The sequence below is a fragment of the Sorex araneus genome, chromosome 5, assembly GCF_027595985.1.
Source record: "Sorex araneus isolate mSorAra2 chromosome 5, mSorAra2.pri, whole genome shotgun sequence".
NCBI classification, from domain to species: domain Eukaryota; kingdom Metazoa; phylum Chordata; class Mammalia; order Eulipotyphla; family Soricidae; genus Sorex; species Sorex araneus.
Genome location: NC_073306.1, coordinates 2,289,640 through 2,307,459, shown reverse-complemented (window position 1 = coordinate 2,307,459; position 17,820 = coordinate 2,289,640). Strand labels below are relative to the sequence as shown.

The window sequence follows — 17,820 nt, the reverse complement described above, 5'->3', positions numbered from 1 at the left end:
CTGAGGCCGCCCAAGGACACCCCGAGGTCACGAGCCTGGAGGCCTCCAGGGAAGCATCGGCCAAGGCCGCCACGGACAAACCAAGCGCCGGGCAGAGCCGGGGCCGCCGCGAGCCTCACCTGGTCTTGGGGGACGTGGTCAGCCATTCCTCGTGCTTCTCGAACGTGATCAAGTAAGCCGCGATCTCCTGGAACAGAAGAACGAGAAGGCCGTGAGCACGAGGGGCTCCCGGGTCCGGGACGTCAGCACGTCGGGGAGTCCCGCCCCCCCCAGTGTGGCCGCCCGTGGCCAGCAGGAAGCCCAGGCTGGACAGGGCCCCTCTGCTCGGGCCCGGCCTCACCCCAGCACTGGACCCCACGGCATGTCCCGCTGCCGAGGGAACACCGCACGCGGGGCAGGCCCGAGAGGGCAGAAAATTGGCAGCCGCGGGGGCCCTCCGGGGGCGTCACGGACACCCCCTCTGCCACCGGCCACAACTAGACCCACAGTCCTTGTGGTCACAGCAATAAGGGGCAAGAAGTCCCTCACCCTGAGCTCCACCTGTCGGCCCCACCACACGGAGGAACAGGAAGCCGCAGCTCAGGGGAGGTGGAGAGGGGAGGTAGGGAAGCAGAGGGAGGGGTGGGGAGAGGGAGGGGAGGGGGGAGGGAAGGAAAGAAGGAAGAAAGGAGGAGAGGAGGGGAAGGGAAGGAGAGGGACAAGGAAGGGGAGGGGAGGGGAGAGGAGGAGAGGGGGAGGGAGGGAGGAGGAAGGGGGAGGGTGGGGAGGGGAGGGAGAAGGTAGGGGAGGGAAGGAGCCGGGAAACAGAAGGGGAGGGGGAGGCGGGGAGGGGAGAGAAGGGGAGGGAGAGGGAGGAGAGGATGGAAGGGGGGAGGGGTGGAGCAGGGAGGGGGCTGCACCTGAGACTCCGCCTACCAGCACCTGCGCGGTCGCGTCAAGTTTCAGGTGCAGCCCCCGGAGGTGAATGAAATATTGATAGCCACGCGCGTCGCTGCAGAGAGGGCTGCTGATTTATTCATCCCTTCCCCAACGCCGGCGGGTGACACCCCCATAAGTCACCGCTCAGCTCTGAGGCATGACACGGCCCATTACTCCCCTCTCCGACCAGATCCAGTCCGAGGCAGCGCCCGGAATCCCGAGGAGCAGAGAAACGCCCCCCCCCCCCCGCAGCAGGGCCCAGGGAGGGGGACCCAGGCGTGACCCTGTGACCTTGGACCCCTCCACAAGGTCAGCGGCCACAGCGGACCCACATGGGAGTCGGGCTCAGACCCTGGGGGCACACCGAGGAACCTGCCCCCCACGCCCAGGTGCCCGGGCCAGGAAGCGGGTGGCCGCAGAGCGCGTGTGCCCGGCCGGCTCCGGCCTGCTGGGTCGGCCCTGAGGTGGACGGGCCGGGGTGCGGGGGCCCGGCCACCCGCGGGCTCTGCGGCAGGTTTGCTCCAGTCGCCAGAACGTCCCTGGGTCTTGACGGCCGTTCACATCTCCCGGGGCTGGGCGCGAGGGCGCTCCGGGGCGCCTCTGCCCACCCAGGGAACCAGCCGACCCCCCCTGCCCGGCGGGAACCGCATCCGGACCCCGGGCCACAGGCGACCACCCGAGCCTGGGAAAGAACAGCCGCTGCGGACTCCCGCCTGTAAGGCGACGGCAGGTTCAGGTTTTCGAGCCGAGAGCTGGGGTCACCCGGGAGGGCCTGGGAGGCAGCAGGGGGCAGCAGGGGGCACCAGGGGGCACCAGGGGGCAGGGCCGGGCAGCACCGGGACCGACACGCCTGGTCCCCGGCCCCAGCCCTGCAGGCGCCTCCTGTGAGCAGAGGGGAGCACGGGTGAGGTGGGGGTTGCGGGGAGCAAGGGGAGGGGGCGGCCTTCCCGACGCCAGGACCTCCCTGGGGAGGGTCCGGCTGTGCTCCCACGCCCCCCTGTGCTCCCATGGCCCTGCTGTGTCCCCACAGCTCTGCAGTGCTCCCATGAGCCCCACAGTGCTCCCGCCCACGTCCACCCCACTGTGCTCTCACAGACACCGGAGGATGGTCTGGGCACGGCGCTGCTCTGGTCAGTTCTGTGGTCAGCCCGGGGCCATGTCGGGTTAACCTGTGTGCGAGCAGCGGCCCGGCGAACACGGGCGTGTGAAGAAAGCAGGTGCCAACCTTCCCCCGGGCCCCGAGGGCCGTCCAGGCCCCCCCCCACCCGCTGGGAGGGCTTCGGGCCAAGACGCGCCTGCCCCAACCTGGGCGGCACCTGCCCACCAGGGCCCCACCTGCCGCCACCTGGGGCCCAGCAGCACCCAGCTGCCCACCATGCCATCCCAGGGCACCCAGCAACTGGACGGCCAAACCCAGATGGCGGAAAGGCTCTGGGCGCACGCTGCGGAAATCAGCCGGGGTGAGCCGAGTGCAGGAAGAGGAACACCACGGGGAGAACGGCCCCATGGGCGGGGTAACCTCCACATGGCGGAGCAACCCACCATGGGTGGAGTATCCCCACCACGGGCGAAGTATCCCCACCACAGATAAGAGTTTTTCCACCACAGGTAAGACAAGAAAACCCCCTACAAGCACAACAAACCCTTACAGAAAGATGGCACAAAACCCCATGACAATAATCCCTCTCAATGTCAATGGTCTAAATTCACCAGTTAAGAGGCACAGACTGGCAAAATAGATTCAGAGACTGAACCCAACATTCTGCTGCCTGCAAGAAACACATCTGAACAGCCAGAACAAACACAGACTCAGAGTCAAAGGATGGAAAACAATCCTGCAAGCAAACAACTCCCTCAAAAAAGCTGGGGTGGCCTTACTAGTATCGGACAACATAGATTTCAGGTTGAAAAAGATTAGAAGGGACAGTGAGGGACATTTTTATTAATCAGGGGATATGTACAGCAGGAAGAAATCACACTCCTAAACGTGTACGCACCCAGTGAGGGACCAGCTAAATACCTACAACAACTGCTAACAGACTTTAAGAAGGACATTGCGAGCAACACAATAGTAGTTGGAGACTTCCACACCGCCCTATCACCTCAGGATAGATCAAGAAGTTTAAAATTCAGCAAGGAAATATTGGCTTTGAACGAAGAAATAGAAGAGAGAGAGATAATAGATCTATACAGGACTTTATATCCCCCCAAAAAAGAATATACATTCTTCTTCAGTGCACATAGAACATTTTCCAGAATAGACCATGTGCTGGGCCACACAACACACCTCAACAGAATCAGGAAGATAGACATTGTACCAGCTATCTTTTCAAACCATGATGCTCTGAAGATAGAAGTTAATCATGTACAGAAGCAGAAAACCAAATCAAACACCTGGAAATTAAACAACTCAAAGTTGAACAATGAGTGGGTTAGGAAGCAAATCAAGGAAGAAATCAAAAGGTACTTGGAAACAAACGAGAATGAGGACACGAGCTACCAGAAACTGTGGGATGCAGCTAAAGCCGTGTTAAGGGGAAAATTTATAGCCTTTCAAGCATTTCTCAGGAAGGAAGAAAGGGCCCACATAAAGAAACTGACTTCACAGATTGAGATTTTAGAAAAGGACCAACAACACCAGGCAGAAGGAAAGAGAAAATAAAACTTAGAGCAGAAATCAATGACATGGAAACCCAAAAGACAATCCGAAAGATCAATGAAACCAAGAGCTGGTTCTTTGAGAAAATAAACAAGATTGATGAACCACTAGCAAGACTCACAAAGAAAGATAGAGAGAGAACCCTAATAAACCGAATCAGAAATGAAAAAGGGGACATCACAACAGAAACCAAAGAAATTCAAAAGATCATCAGAGACTTCTTTGAAAATCTGTATGCCACAAAACAAGAGAACCTAGAAGAAATGGATAAATTCCTGGATTCCTATAATCTCCCAAGGCTGAATCAAGAAGACCTGGAATACCTGAATACTCCTACTAATATCAAGGAAATTGAAACTGTAATCAAAAGTCTTCCCAAAAACAAAAGCCCAGGTCCAGATAGATTCACTAGCAAATTCTTTCAAACATTTAAAGAGGACCTATTGCCAATTCTTCTCAAGCTTTTCCAGGAAATTGAAGAAACAGAAACTCTCCCAAACAGTTTCTATGAGGCTCATATCTCCCTAATACCAAAAGCAAACAAAGACACCACACGCACACAAATAAAGAAAACTACAAGCCAATATCCCTGATGAAGACAGATTCTCAACAAAACATTAGGAAATAGAATTCAACAACTCATCAAAAAGATCATCTACCATGACCAAGTGGGATTCATCCCGGGGATGCAACAGTGGTTTAACATCCAGAAATCAATCAGCATAATCCATCATATCAACAAAAAAATGATAAAAATCATATAATCATATCAATAGATGCAGATAAAGCATTTGATAAGATTCAGCACCCATTTATGATGAAAACTCTCACCAACATGGGTACAGGAGGGACTTTCCTCAATATAGTCAAAGCCAATTATCGCAAGCCTACGGCAAGCATCATCCTCAATGGGGAAAAACTAAGAACCTTCCCTATAAGATCAGGGATGAGACAAGGATGCCCACTCTCTCCACTTCTGTTCAATAAAGTACTAGAAGTACTTGCAATAGCAATTAAGCAAAAAAAAAAAATACTAAGGGCATTCAGGTAGGAAAGGAAGAAATCAAGCTCTCACTATTTGTAGATAATATGATACTATACTTAGAGAACCTTAAAGCCTCTACCAAGAAACTCCTAGAAACAATAGACTCGTATAGCAAAGTTGAAGGCTATAAAATCAATACCCAAAAGTCCATGGCTTTCCTATACACAAATAATGAGAGAGAAGAAAGTGACATGATAAAAGCAATCCCATTTACAATTGTATCTCAAAATATCAAATACCTCGAAATCAGCTTAACTAAGGAGGTAAGGGACTTGTATAAAGAAAAATACAAAACACTACCTCAGGAAATAAAAAGAGGACAAGAAGAAGTGTAAAGACATCCCCTGCTCATGGATTGGAAGAATTAATATTGTCAAAATGGCAATACTCCCCAAAGCATTGTACAAATTCAATGTGATCCCTATAAAGATACCCTTGACATTCTTCAAAGAAATGGATCAAGTACTCCTCAAATTCATATGGAACAACAAGCCCCCACGAATAGCTAAAGCAGTTCTTGGGAAAAAGAAAATGGGAGGAATCAACCTCCCCAACTTCAAACTCTACTACAAAGCAGTAGTAATTAAAACAGCATGGTACTGGAACAAAGGCAGAGCTGCAAACCAATGGAACAGGGTTGAATATTCTGACACACCACCCCAAATATATGACCATCTAAACCTTGATAAGGGAGCAAGAAATGTGAAGTGGAGCAAGGAAAGTATTTTAAACAAATTGTGCTGGCAAAACTGGACAGCTACATGCAAAAAAATGGGCTCAGATCTCCACTTATCACCATGTACAAAAATCAGATCAAAATGGATTAAAGACCTCAATATCAGACCAGATCCATAAGGTACATTGAAGACAAGGTCAGCAAAACCCTCCACGACATTGAAGCCAACGGTATCTTCAAAGATGACACGCCACTGGCCAAGCAAGTGAAAACAGAGATAAACAAATGGGACTACTTTAAACTAAGAAACTTCTGCACCTCTGGGGCTGGAGCAATAGCACAGCGGGGAGGGCATTTGCCTTGCACACGGTCGACCAGGGTTCAATTCCCAGCATCCCATATGGTCCCCTGAGCACCACCAGGGGTAATTCCTGAGTGCAGAACCAGGAGTAACCCCTGTGCATTGTCAGGTGTGACCCAAAAAAAAAGCCAAAAAAAAAAAAAAAGAAACTTCTGCACCTCAAAAGAAACAGTGACCAAAGTACAAAGACAGCCTAAGAATGGGAAAGGATATTCACCCAATACCCATCCGATAAGGGGTTGATATCAAGGATATACAAGGCACTGGTTGAACTCCACAAGAAGAAAACTGCCAACCTGATCAAAAAATGGAGGGATGAAATGAACAGAAACTTTCTCAAAGAAGAAATCTGAATGGCTGAAAGGCACATGAGAAAATACTCTACATCACTAATTATCAGGGAGATGCAGATCAAAACAACAATGAGATATCATCTCACACCACAGAGACTGGCCCACATCCAAAAAAACAAAAGCAACTGGTGTTGGTGTGAATGTGGGGAGAAAGGGACTCTCCTTCACTGCTGGTAGGAATGCCGACTGGTTCAGCCCTTTTGGAAAACAATATGGATGATTCTCAAAAAATTAGAAATTGAGTTCCCATTTAACCCAGCAATATCACTCCTGAGAATATATCCTGAAGAGGAAAAAAGGTATAGTAAAAATGACATCTGCACTTGTATGTTCATTGCAGCACTGTTTACACTAGCCAAAATCTGGAAAAAAACAAAATCAGATGAATGGTTAAAGAAACTTTGGTACATCTACACAATGGAATACTATGCAGCTGTTAGAAAAAAATGAAGTCATGAAATTTGCATATAAATGGATCAACATGGAAAGTATCATGCTGAGTGAAATGAGTCAGAAAGAAAGAGACAGACATAGAAAGATCACACTCATCTGTGGAATATAAAGTAGCAGAATGGGAGACTAACACACAAGAATAGTAGAGATAAGGACCAGGAGGTCTGCCCTACGGCTTGGAAACTGGCCTCACATGCTGGGGGAAAAGGCAGCAGAGACAGAGAAGGGAACACCTAGTAGAGGATGTCGGGAGGACCCAGTCGGGTTGAAAGCCGCGTGCCGGAAGTAGCCTACAGACTGAGCATGAAGGCCAGTCAATCCCTCTACTGCAAACTCCAGCATCCAACAGGAGAGAGAACAGAAGGGAATGCCCTGCCGCAGAGGCAGGGTGGGGTGGTGGGGGTTGGGGTGGGGGGTGGGGGGAGGGACACTGGGATCACTGGTGGGGGAGAATGGGCACTGGTGGAGGGATGTAAACCAAACGCAAACATGAAAGTTCATAAGTTTGTAACTGTACCCCACGGTGATTCACTAATAAAATTTTTTTTTTAAAAAAGAGTCTCCCCACCACAGACGAGAGTGTCCCCACAGGGCGGCGTGTCCCCACCAGACAAGAGTGTCCCACAGGGCAGTGTGTCCCCACTGTGGCCCTCGAGGCCCTCACCGCCAGCGAGCATCCCACCTCGCAGTGGACAGGCCCCGCCACTGGCGGCGTACCCCTCTGCAGGGAGGTTTCCGCCGTCATGGGGGGTGTCCCCACTCGGGGCTGCCCCGGGGCTGCTCCCCGCTCCCCCCCGCCCACCCTCGCAGCAGGGACAGGCTCCCTCCAGCAAACGCTCGGCCTGGTTCCGGGTCCCTCCATCTAGTGACACGGCAAGTCCCTCATCCACGGGGCCTTTCTGGACCCCCGGGAAGCAGCGAGCAAGAGACAAGGATACAGCCCCTCCGGGCACAAGGCCCCCCACCCAGTGCCCTCCAGGAAACAGACAGGAAGGGCCACAGTCGAACCGGGTTCCCTCACGAACCCCCGGGGTCACCAGGCCCCTCCCGGGTGGCGCCCTCACTTTGGGAAACACTGACCCCCCCCTCAGAGGGAAGACCCCCAACCCCATGGCCGCCCCCCTCTGGCTCGGAGGAAGAGAGCTGAAAAGACACAGCAGGAAACTGAGGCACGGGCAGGAAGACTGGCCCCAGGGGCCCCATGTGGGCTGAGCCCCGTGAGGACTTGGCCCCAGGCCCAGTGACACGAGTCCCCTCCCCCACCTCCCCGCAGGGACAGTCCAGCCGGACACTCCCGGGCGCTCAGGACACAGAAGACCCCGGAGCCACGTCCACAGTGGGCGGCGCAGCGTCACCGGGGCCGCGTGTCCACGCACAGGCGCTCAGACAAGGCCCGCGGACACCGTCCGCCTCCTGAAGGGAGACCCAGCGCGAGGGGAGACCCAGCGCGAGGACAGCCCCGCGCTGGACGGCCCGGGCAGGGGCCCGCGGGGACAGGGCAGCGACGAGGCTCCTGCAGCCAGACCCGCTGGACTCGCCACTGGCGGGCGAGAAGATACCTGCAGGGCCCCCGCCCGTGTCCAGGGGGACAGGGGGAGGGCGGGGCTCCCGCCGTCGGCTGGTTCCGGAGTGACCACGCCAGCACCTAGCACTGGCCTGGCTCGGGGACCCGGGCAGAGGACAAGCCGAGTCCGGAGACACCTTGGCTCCTTTCTCCCGGGCCCCAGCAGTACACACGTGTTTCCTACCCAAGCTCAGATTTCACTCGGGCGTGCACATGTGCGCGTTCATACACACACACACACACGTACATACACATACACACACATACACACATACATACACACATACACATTCACATACACACACGCACACACATATACATACACATGTACACATATATACACACATGTGCATGCACACACATACACTCATAAATACACACATGTACACATACATACACACATGTGCACACACATACACACGCACACACATATACATACACATGTACACATACATACACATGTGCATGCACACACATACACACGTACACATGTGCATGCACACATATACACATACACACATATGTACACACATAAATATACACATGTACACATACATACACACATGTGCACACACATACACATGCATGCACACATGTACACACATACATACACACAAATGTACACACACGCGTCTTTCGTGAGTTCTGCACTGGGTTTCCTCTGAGAGGGCCCAAGGGGCGGTGGCGGCCCAGCCAGGCCCCGGCAGCTGTAGAGCCACGAGACCAACTGGACTACTCCCAGACGAGAAGGAAAATATCTTGTTTCCGATGCCCTCGGTGTTGAGACCCGCACCAATGTCCTGGGGCCCGGCGCTGGGGCGGCCCGAGTCGGGCAGTTTGTGAGTCTGTGAATGCCACCTCGGTGCCGCCCGCCCAGGCGCCCGCGCTCGGCACAAACTGCCCAGAGCCGCAGGCCCGACGCCCGGCAGCAAACCACCATCCCACGCGCCAGGGCACCAGCCTGGGCCAAGCGCGGCCCCGCCCCTCCCCACTGCACCCCTGCCCCGCCCCTCCCCACAGCACCCCTGCCCCGCCCCTCCCCACAGCACCCCTGCCCCGCCCCTCCCCACAGCACCCCTGCCCCGCCTCTCCCCACAGCACCCCTGCCCCGCCCCTCCCCACAGCACCCCTGCCCCGCCCCTCCCCACTGCACCCCTGCCCCGCCCCTCCCCACTGCACCCCTGCCCCGCGCCACCCCACAGCACCCCTGCCAAGCCAGAGACGCTGGATGGGGCGTTCTGGGCCCCAACCACAGGCCAGAACCAGCTCCGTGCCTGGCGCTGGCCCAGAGACTGGCCGCGGGGTGTCCTCAGGGGGACACAGCAGCCTGCCAGGAGCCACAGGGCGACGGTGTGGGCCGAGCTGGGGGGACTCTGAGCCGGACAGTGAGCAGCCGTCCAGGGTGGGGTCCTCGCGTGGGGCCACCTCAGTGCTCCCGAGAGAGACGGGCAAGAGGTGGTCCAGCCTCCTCATCTGCCGTGGGCTCCGCCCTCGCTGGCCCCAGAGGCCGGGGGCTGGGAGTCACCTGCAGGGGGCAGGACACGGCCTGGGCGCCTGTCGGGAGGGGGAGGGGCGCCGTGGGCTGGGCTCTGAGGGGACATGAGAGCAAGCAGGGGTGGCCCGGGAGAGAGCGGGGAGGGGGGGGACAGGGCCGCTGGGCAGAGCAGGAGCCGGAGCAAGTGTCCTTGAGACGGGGCAGCAGAACCCAAGGCTGGGGGGGCGGGGCGTGAGCAGCAGCCGGGGGACCCCCAAGGCTGGGGGGGCGGGGCGTGAGCAGCAGCCGGGGGACCCCCAAGGCTGGGGGGGCGGGGCATGAGCAGCAGCCGGGGGACCCCCAAGGCTGGGGGGCGGGGCGTGAGCAGCAGCCGGGGGACCCCCAAGGCTGGGGGGCGGGGCGTGAGCAGCAGCCGGGGGGACCCCACCCAGACAGTAGCCAGCTGCACGGAACAAAGGGGGATTTTCTTTCTTTTTGAGACCAAGCGGGCAGGGTAGTGGCGGGCCGGGGTGAGGCGCGGGGGGCAGCCCAGAGTGTGCTGGCAGGAGCAGAGACCAGGCCCGTCGGGAAGACCGAGGGAAGGGCCGGGACCCCGGGAGCCCCCTGCGAGCGCAGCCCCCGGCCTGACTTCGGGCGCCCTGTCTGACGCCCCGGGGGAGGGGTCAGGGCGTGGGCACCAGCGGCCCCGACACACGGGCCCCTCACTCCCGCACGTCCCCCACGGGAGCCCCCTCATTCATGGTCGGCCGGCCGTGACGCGGTGATCTGAGCTCTGCGTGCGCGTGCCGCAGCCCTGCCCTTCCGCTCGCCCCCTGCACCCTCACTCAGCACCCCTCCACTCCCCACGGGCCCGGGAGCTCGCCTCCGCACCCCCCTGCTCTGGGTCCACCTTGGGGAAATTTCACCGGCTGTGACCTTTGCAGGGAAAAGAAAATTTCCTCGCTGACCTTCCCCCAGCTGACACTGGCCAGCGGCCCATCCCCCCCGACCCGTCTCCCCCACCCAGAGGGCAGCGTGTGGCATGGGCTGCTTCCCTGGGACCCCCGGGGTCTGGAGACACCTCCGGGTGGAAATCAGGCTTCCCGGGCCTGCAGGCTTGGGAGAGGCCCCGTCTCCCCACACCCCTGCATGCCCCTCTCTGCTGCCACGAGGGCACCTCTGCTCCGCCCCAGCCACACGGGGGGCCTCAATGGGCACCTTGTCCCCGGAGAGGTCAGCAATCACTGGACCGAGGGCATACAGTCCCCGGCCACGGGGTTCAAAGCCGGGGGTTACTGCGGACTCAGAAAGGGGCTGACAGACACAGATGCTGAGAGGCTGCCGTGTTTATCCCTTGGCACTGCCAACACTCAGTTCCTGTCCAGAGTGATCAGCTATCGTTGTCATACCAGACCCTCCTCTATCTAAACAACTCACCACGCGAGCATGCACGTGTGCGCGCACACACACACAGTCACACACACACACACACACACACACACACACCATACTTGTAGTAATTTCCAACTGTTGACCAGTCCTGGCCTTGGATATCAGTCTCAAACCATCTTTAATATCCCACACAGATGTAGTCATGCTGTATCTGCCCCTCTCCTTCTGACTCCTCTCAGCATGAGACTCTCCATGTCCATCCATTTATATGCAAATTCCATGACCTCATCTTTCCTAATAGCTGTGTAGTATTCCACTACGTAGATATACCATAGTTTCTTTATCCAGTCGTCTGTTCCTGGGCACTCAGGTGGTTTCCAGATTCTGGCTACTGTGCAAACCCATAATGCCCAAAATGTGAGAGAGAGAGAGAGAGAGAGAGAGAGAGAGAGAGAGAGAGAGAGAAAGAGAGATGGAGGAAGGCTGGGGGGAGGGGGAGTTGGGAGGGGTGGGAGGGAACCTGGGGACGTTGGTGCTGGGAAATGTACCTGGTGGAGGGGTGGGTGTTGGAACATTGTATGACTGAAACCCAACATGAACAACTTGGTAATGGTCTGCCTCACAGTGATTCAATAATAATAGTAATAATAATAATAATAAGGAGTCTGCCGTGTTTTCTCAAATACCAGAGGTGGGAGGGAGACGAATAACTGAGCTCCACTTCACTGCCATTCTCCCCTCTCCCCTGCATAGACACACAGACTACCAACCCCTCCCCTCTCCCGTGCATGGTACACACTACCAACCCCTCCCCTCTCCCCTGCATGGTACACACTACCAACCCCTTCCCTCTCCCCTACACAGAACAAACTACCAAGCCCTCCCCTCTCCCCTGCATGGCACACAGTACCAAGCCCTCCCCTCTCCCCTGCCTGGCACACAGACTACCAACGCCCTCTCCTCTCCCCTGCTTGGCACACAGGCTACCACCCCCCTCCCCTCTCCCCTGCCTGGCACACAGACTACCACCCCCCTCCCCTCTCCCCTGCCTGGCACACAGACTACCAACGCCCTCCCCTCTCCCCTGCCTGGCACACAGACTACCAACCCCCTCTCCTCTCCCCTGCCTGGCACACAGACTACCAACCCCCTCCCCTCTCCCCTGCCTGGCACACAGACTACCACTCCCCTGCCTGGCACACAGACTACCACCCCCCTCCCCTCTCCCCTGCCTGGCACATAGACTACCAACCCCCTCTCCTCTCCCCTGCCTGGCACACAGACTACCACCCCCCTCCCCTCTCCCCTGCCTGGCACACAGACTACCACCCCCCTCCCCTCTCCCCTGCCTGGCACACAGACTAACACCCCCCTCCCCTCTCCCCTGCCTGGCACACAGACTACCACCCCCCTCCCCTCTCCCCTGCCTGGCACACAGACTACCACCCCCCTCCCCTCTCCCCTGCCTGGCACACAGACTACCACCCCCCTCCCCTCTCCCCTGCCTGGCACACAGACTACCACCCCCCTCCCCTCTCCCCTGCCTGGCACACAGACTGCTGATCTGACAGAGTCACTTCGGGACCGGGAGTGCCCAGACGAGCACGGCTGCCGGGAGCCCTCCCAGAAGTGCCGTCGCAGTGGGCACAGAGCAGCGGCCACTGCGAGAACTGGCCTCCTTCCCGCCTCGGTGGCGGCTCTGTCGCTGGGGCCACGCTCTGCTGGCCCTGCCGGAGCTGCGGGCGGGGGACGGGCCACTGGCTCTGACCAGGAGACCACGGCACAGGCTGCTCGCAGCACACACACTTGTGGCATGTGTGTGGGGTGTGTACAGGACATGACATGTGTGTGTACGTGTGTGGAGCGGGCGCACTGTGTGACCTGAGCAGGGGACAGTATAGGTGTATATGAACATGTATGTGGGGTCCGGGTGTGTGTATGAGGTACATGTATGTGTGCGTTTGGTAGCTGGGTAGATAAATGTATGTATTAGGGTGTATGTGTATGATCTGTGTGGTCACATGTGCCGATGGCCCTGTGTGTGGAGTTGGGATGTATGTGCACACTGTGTGTGACATCTGTATGTGGTGGTACATGTGCATGAATATATGCGTGAGAGCAGGGTGTATGTGTGCGCCTGTGACATGGCATGTACACGTGGTAACTGTGTTGTGAACATATGTGTCAGGGTGCAGGTATATTCGAGGTGTGTGGTATATGTTGCATGCGTGTTGCAGTGTGGGTTGTAGGGTACACAGGCCACGTGCTTGGTGCGTGTGGAACATGTGTGAGCGACAGCACAGCGGGGAGTGTGTTTGCCTTGCACGTGGCTGACCCTCCACATTCGACTCCTCCGTCCCTCTCGGAGAGTGCGGCAAGCTACCGAGAGTATCGCGCCCGCACGGCAGAGCCTGGCAAGCCACCCGTGGTGTATGCGATATGCCAAAAACAGTAACAATAGGCCTCACAATGGAGACGTTACTGGTGCCCACTCGAGCAAATCGGTGAGCAACGGGATGACAGCATGTATGTTGGGGGGGGGATGTACACAGAAATGTGTGTTCTCCGCCTACACAACATCACATGCCGCACACCCTACTGCACACACCGACCTGCTCACAGAGGCTCCACCTCTGCCTCAAACACGAACCAACGAGGCCCTTTAGAAACGACCTAAACTGACCCCCGGCGGTGAGAGAGGCGCAGTCACTCTGGGGGGCCGGACAGACGCCACCCGCCTCTCCCCGTCCCTGCAAAGCCAAGCCACTGACTCCAACCAAACTCCTCTGCAGAGCAAATACCACCCCCCCAAGACCACTGACTCCCAGGCAGCACAAGCAACGCCCCCCAAAACGAACCAGCCCCCCTCCCTGCGAGCTCCCCCCGCCCACGGCTCCAGGACAGACAGAGCCCCCCAGCCCCCCAAGGGCCTCCCCCACCCACACAGCGAGGGCCGGGCAGGTGGGAAGCAGGGCTGCCCTCCGCTCCTGGGGCCGAGCTGGCCACTGCTCCCGGGGGGGGGGCGTCCACTCTCGGGCTGGGAGCCGCTCGGGCTGCGGCTCGCAGGAGTGCGGGCCCCAAGCTGGCCAACGGAGAGTGGCGGCCGGCAGGGCCGGCGGGCAGGAGGGAAGCAGAACCGGCCGCCCGGCTGCCCGGGTTCAGAAGATGCAGGGGGCTCGGCTCAAGTGGGGAGTGAGTGAGATTAATTAGCAAATGCCGCAGACCCTTAATGCGCACTTCAAACAAACACGGTGACTGTGCAGCTGACTGTGACTTGGTGAGGCCGTCAGTGGATGAGAGGTGTCGGGATTCCAGGCGTGTTTGGACCCCCGGCCCTCCCCCCTCCCCCTCCCCCTCCCTCCCTCCCTCGGCTCACACCCATGGGTGTGCACCCCCCACGGTGAGCCCAGTCACCCAGGCACCCCCCCACCCCCAGGGCTTGGTGGGAAGACCCTAAGGCATGCCCTGGCACAGCCTCAGCGGCCCGAGGCTCTGGGCATCAGCAGGAAGCCGGCGGGAAAGCAGCTCGGGGCCAGCCCCGGGGCTTGGAGTCACTTCCTCCGGCCACACGAGTCTGGTTCTAGGCAGGGTGGGGGGCTGGAGCGACAGTGCGGCAGGGAGGATGCTGGCCTTGCATGTGGCCGACCCAGGTTCGATCCCTGGCATCCCACAGGGTCCCCCGAGCACTGCCAGCCAGGAGTGGTTCCTGAGCATCACCGAGTATGACCCCCCCCAAGCAAATCAAGTTGGGTGTTTGTGGGTTTTTTTTTTTTTTGCTTTTTGGGTCACACCCGGCGATGCTCAGGGTCACTCCAGGCTCTGCACTCAGGAATCACTCCTGGTGGTGCTGGGAGGACCCTATGGGATGCCGGGAATCGAACCCAAGTCAGCCGCGTGCAAGGCAAATGCCCTCCCTGATGTGCTATCGCTCCGGCCCCGCAAATCAAGTTTGCAAATGACACGTGGTGGGGCGGGGGGCGGGGCCAGGCCCAGCACACGAGCTCCACACGCAGAGGCCACGGGTTCGGTCCCTGGAACCACAAGGTCCCCAGCGTCTCCCAGAGTAGCCGCCAGAGCCCCGCGGGGGGGGGGGGGCGGCACACGCAAGCCCATCTCCTCAGCATTGCCGCCGGCCCCCCAGGGCGCGGCCCGCAGCATTCCAGACCCCTTGAGGGGAACCGAGGCTGCTCCCCCGGCAGGTCCCCCACCTGCACACGGTCTCGCCCCCATCTCGATGCTTCTTTGCCTGCGGATTTCCGCTCGGAGAGGCCCGTGCTCTCCCCTGAGTCACCCCCGCTCCCCTCCCCTCTTTCTAGATGAGCCTCAGTGAAACCTGCCTCGCTTCACTAAATAAATAAAAATAAAAGGGGACTGGAAAGGAGCGATCCGTCTCCTCCCGCTCCGTGACAGCCTGCGAGGCCCCAGAGCACCCCGGCCCAGCCCCGCACAGCAGCGGGGAGCGTCCAGGGACACCCACCACACGCACTTCCGGAGAACGCCAGGAAGCGCCGGAAGCCCACGGCAGCAGGAGCCGGGGCAGGCGCTGGCGGGCCAACGGGACGGAGACCCCCGAGCGTCTCCATCCCGAGGGAAACAGACTCCAAGGGCCGGAGTGATAGCACAGCGGGGAGGGCGTTTGCCTTGCATGTGGCTGACCCGGGTTCGATTCCCAGCATCCCAATGTTCCCCTGAGCACCGCCAGGGGTGATTCCTGAATGCAGAGCCAGGAGTAACCCCTGTGCATCGCCAGTGTGACCCCCCAAATAAAAAATCCAGATTCCCACACAGAGGGGCTTGCTCTGACATGGTGGGGGGTCCACAAAGTCCATCCTGGCAGAACCACAACCAGCGATACCCTGGCCGGGTGCAGAGCTGCGTCTGCCCCAACTCTGGGGCCACAGCCTTGGGGAAACCACGGCACGGGAGGAGACAGGAGGAGATGGAGGAGACGGAGGAGACGGAGGAGACGGAGGAGACGGGAGGAGATGGAGGAGACGGGAGGAGACGGAGGAGACGGAGGAGACGGGAGGAGATGGAGGAGACGGAGGAGATGGAGGAGACGGAGGAGATGGAGGAGACGGAGGAGATGGAGGAGACGGGAGGAGACGGAGGAGACGGAGGAGACGGAGGAGACGGAGGAGATGGAGGAGACGGAGGAGACGGAGGAGATGGAGGAGACGGGAGGAGATGGAGGAGACGGAGGAGACGGAGGAGACGGAGGAGACGGAGGAGACGGAGGAGATGGAGGAGACGGGAGGAGATGGAGGAGACGGAGGAGACGGAGGAGACGGAGGAGACGGAGGAGACGGAGGAGACGGAGGAGACGGGAGGAGACGGAGGAGACGGAGGAGACGGGAGGAGACGGAGGAGATGGAGGAGACGGAGGAGATGGAGGAGATGGAGGAGACGGGAGGAGACGGGAGGAGACGGAGGAGACGGAGGAGACGGAGGAGACGGGAGGAGACGGAGGAGATGGAGGAGACGGAGGAGACGGAGGAGATGGGAGGAGACGGGAGGAGACGGAGGAGACGGGAGGAGACGGAGGAGACGGGAGGAGACGGGAGGAGACGGAGGAGACGGAGGAGACGGGCCTTCTCTGCAGCCGGGACCTCAGGTGCCCAGAGCAGTCGGGACGACTCTCCCACCCAAAGTGGGTGCCGGGGAGGGCAGGGGGTGGACCCAGAGCCCCCAAGCCTGACAGTGGTGAGCGCCAGGGAAAGGGGCACGCGGGCACTGTCCAGGGATGACCCCCACCCTCCCCCTCACCCCGTCCTCCCGGGCCGGCTGATGCCACTGTCCCTGGTGCTGACCCGGGTCCTGGTGTCTGTCCTGGCACAACTGAGCCCCCCCCCCAGAGGCGGTGGTGGTCTCTGCGCTGGCGCTGAAGTGACCTCGCCTGTGGGCGTGATGCTTCTGGGGGGTCGCGGGTGGGGGGGGGAGTGGTGCTCAGCGGGCCGGGGGTCCCCACCGGCGATTCTCTGCCGACTGGGCAGCGCTTCCGTGCAAGGCCTGAGGATGTGACGCAGTGCTGGGTCCCCAAGGCCACACTCCGCGCTGCTCGGGGCCCCCACGTGGGGGATGGGGATGAGCCGGGCACCTGAGCACCGGCTACCCCGGGGCTGAGTGTGGCCCTTCGAGCCGGCAGTGTTCCCTGCCGTCAGCCTGCGAGGGCAGCGGCGTTTCTGACGGGACCTAGCGGAGCCGGGCGCGGGTGGGGCGGGGAAGCCGGACTGCAGGCACGGACGGCGCTTCCTGAAACTTCTGGGCTGATCACGGCGGGGCCCCGGGCACAGCTGAGGCCTGGCGAGATGGGCGTGGGGGTGGGAGACAGCTGCTCGGGAGAATTCCTGCCTCCAGGAACTCTGACCCCCGCATCTCCCCAGCCCTGCAGTACACGCCCCTCCGACCCTGCATCTCCCCAGCCCTGCGGTACACGCCCCTCTGATCCCACATCTCCCCAGCCCCGCGGGGATGTTTGAAATGAATCATCAGTGTAACAATCCGAAGTTGTTGAAGAGGTCAGACTGTTTCTGGAAGAAAACTGCTAACACGTAGGATTCGGGGTAAGGCCCCGGAGACATTTCTCTCCCTCCCACCCACGTACGTTCTTGGACATCCCAACTGCCCTAGTGCCCCGTGCTACCGTATTTTCCCTAATAGTTGAAGGCCGTCACTCAGAGTCAAGCACCTCTCGGCCTGGACTGTGTGTGTGAAGTGGGCTGTGACACGGAGCACTGAGAGGGGAGCCTCCTGTGGGCACAGACCCGCTGCCCAGCCGGGCACTCAACAGAAACATTGTCGGGCCTCCTGATCTCGCCCCGGCGCCCCAGCTGACGGGAGCTGCCGCACACTGTGCTGAGGCCTGGGGCAGCCCCCCGCCTGGCAGGAAGCCACAGCACCCGCGCGCCCGCCCGGCCCTGTGCAC

General features: G+C 59.1%; 1 protein-coding gene across 2 annotated transcripts in view; it reads right to left on the bottom strand.

Moving 5' to 3' along the window:
* The window catches only part of CAMTA1 (calmodulin binding transcription activator 1), a 497,436-nt gene that overhangs the window by 332,733 nt on the left and 146,883 nt on the right, over nucleotides 1-17,820 (bottom strand). For both annotated transcript variants that reach the window (XM_055137552.1, XM_055137555.1), the window contains exon 4: nucleotides 120-187. In XM_055137552.1, coding sequence (XP_054993527.1) covers nucleotides 120-187 — 68 coding nt within the window. The remainder of the gene's footprint in view (nucleotides 1-119; nucleotides 188-17,820) is intronic.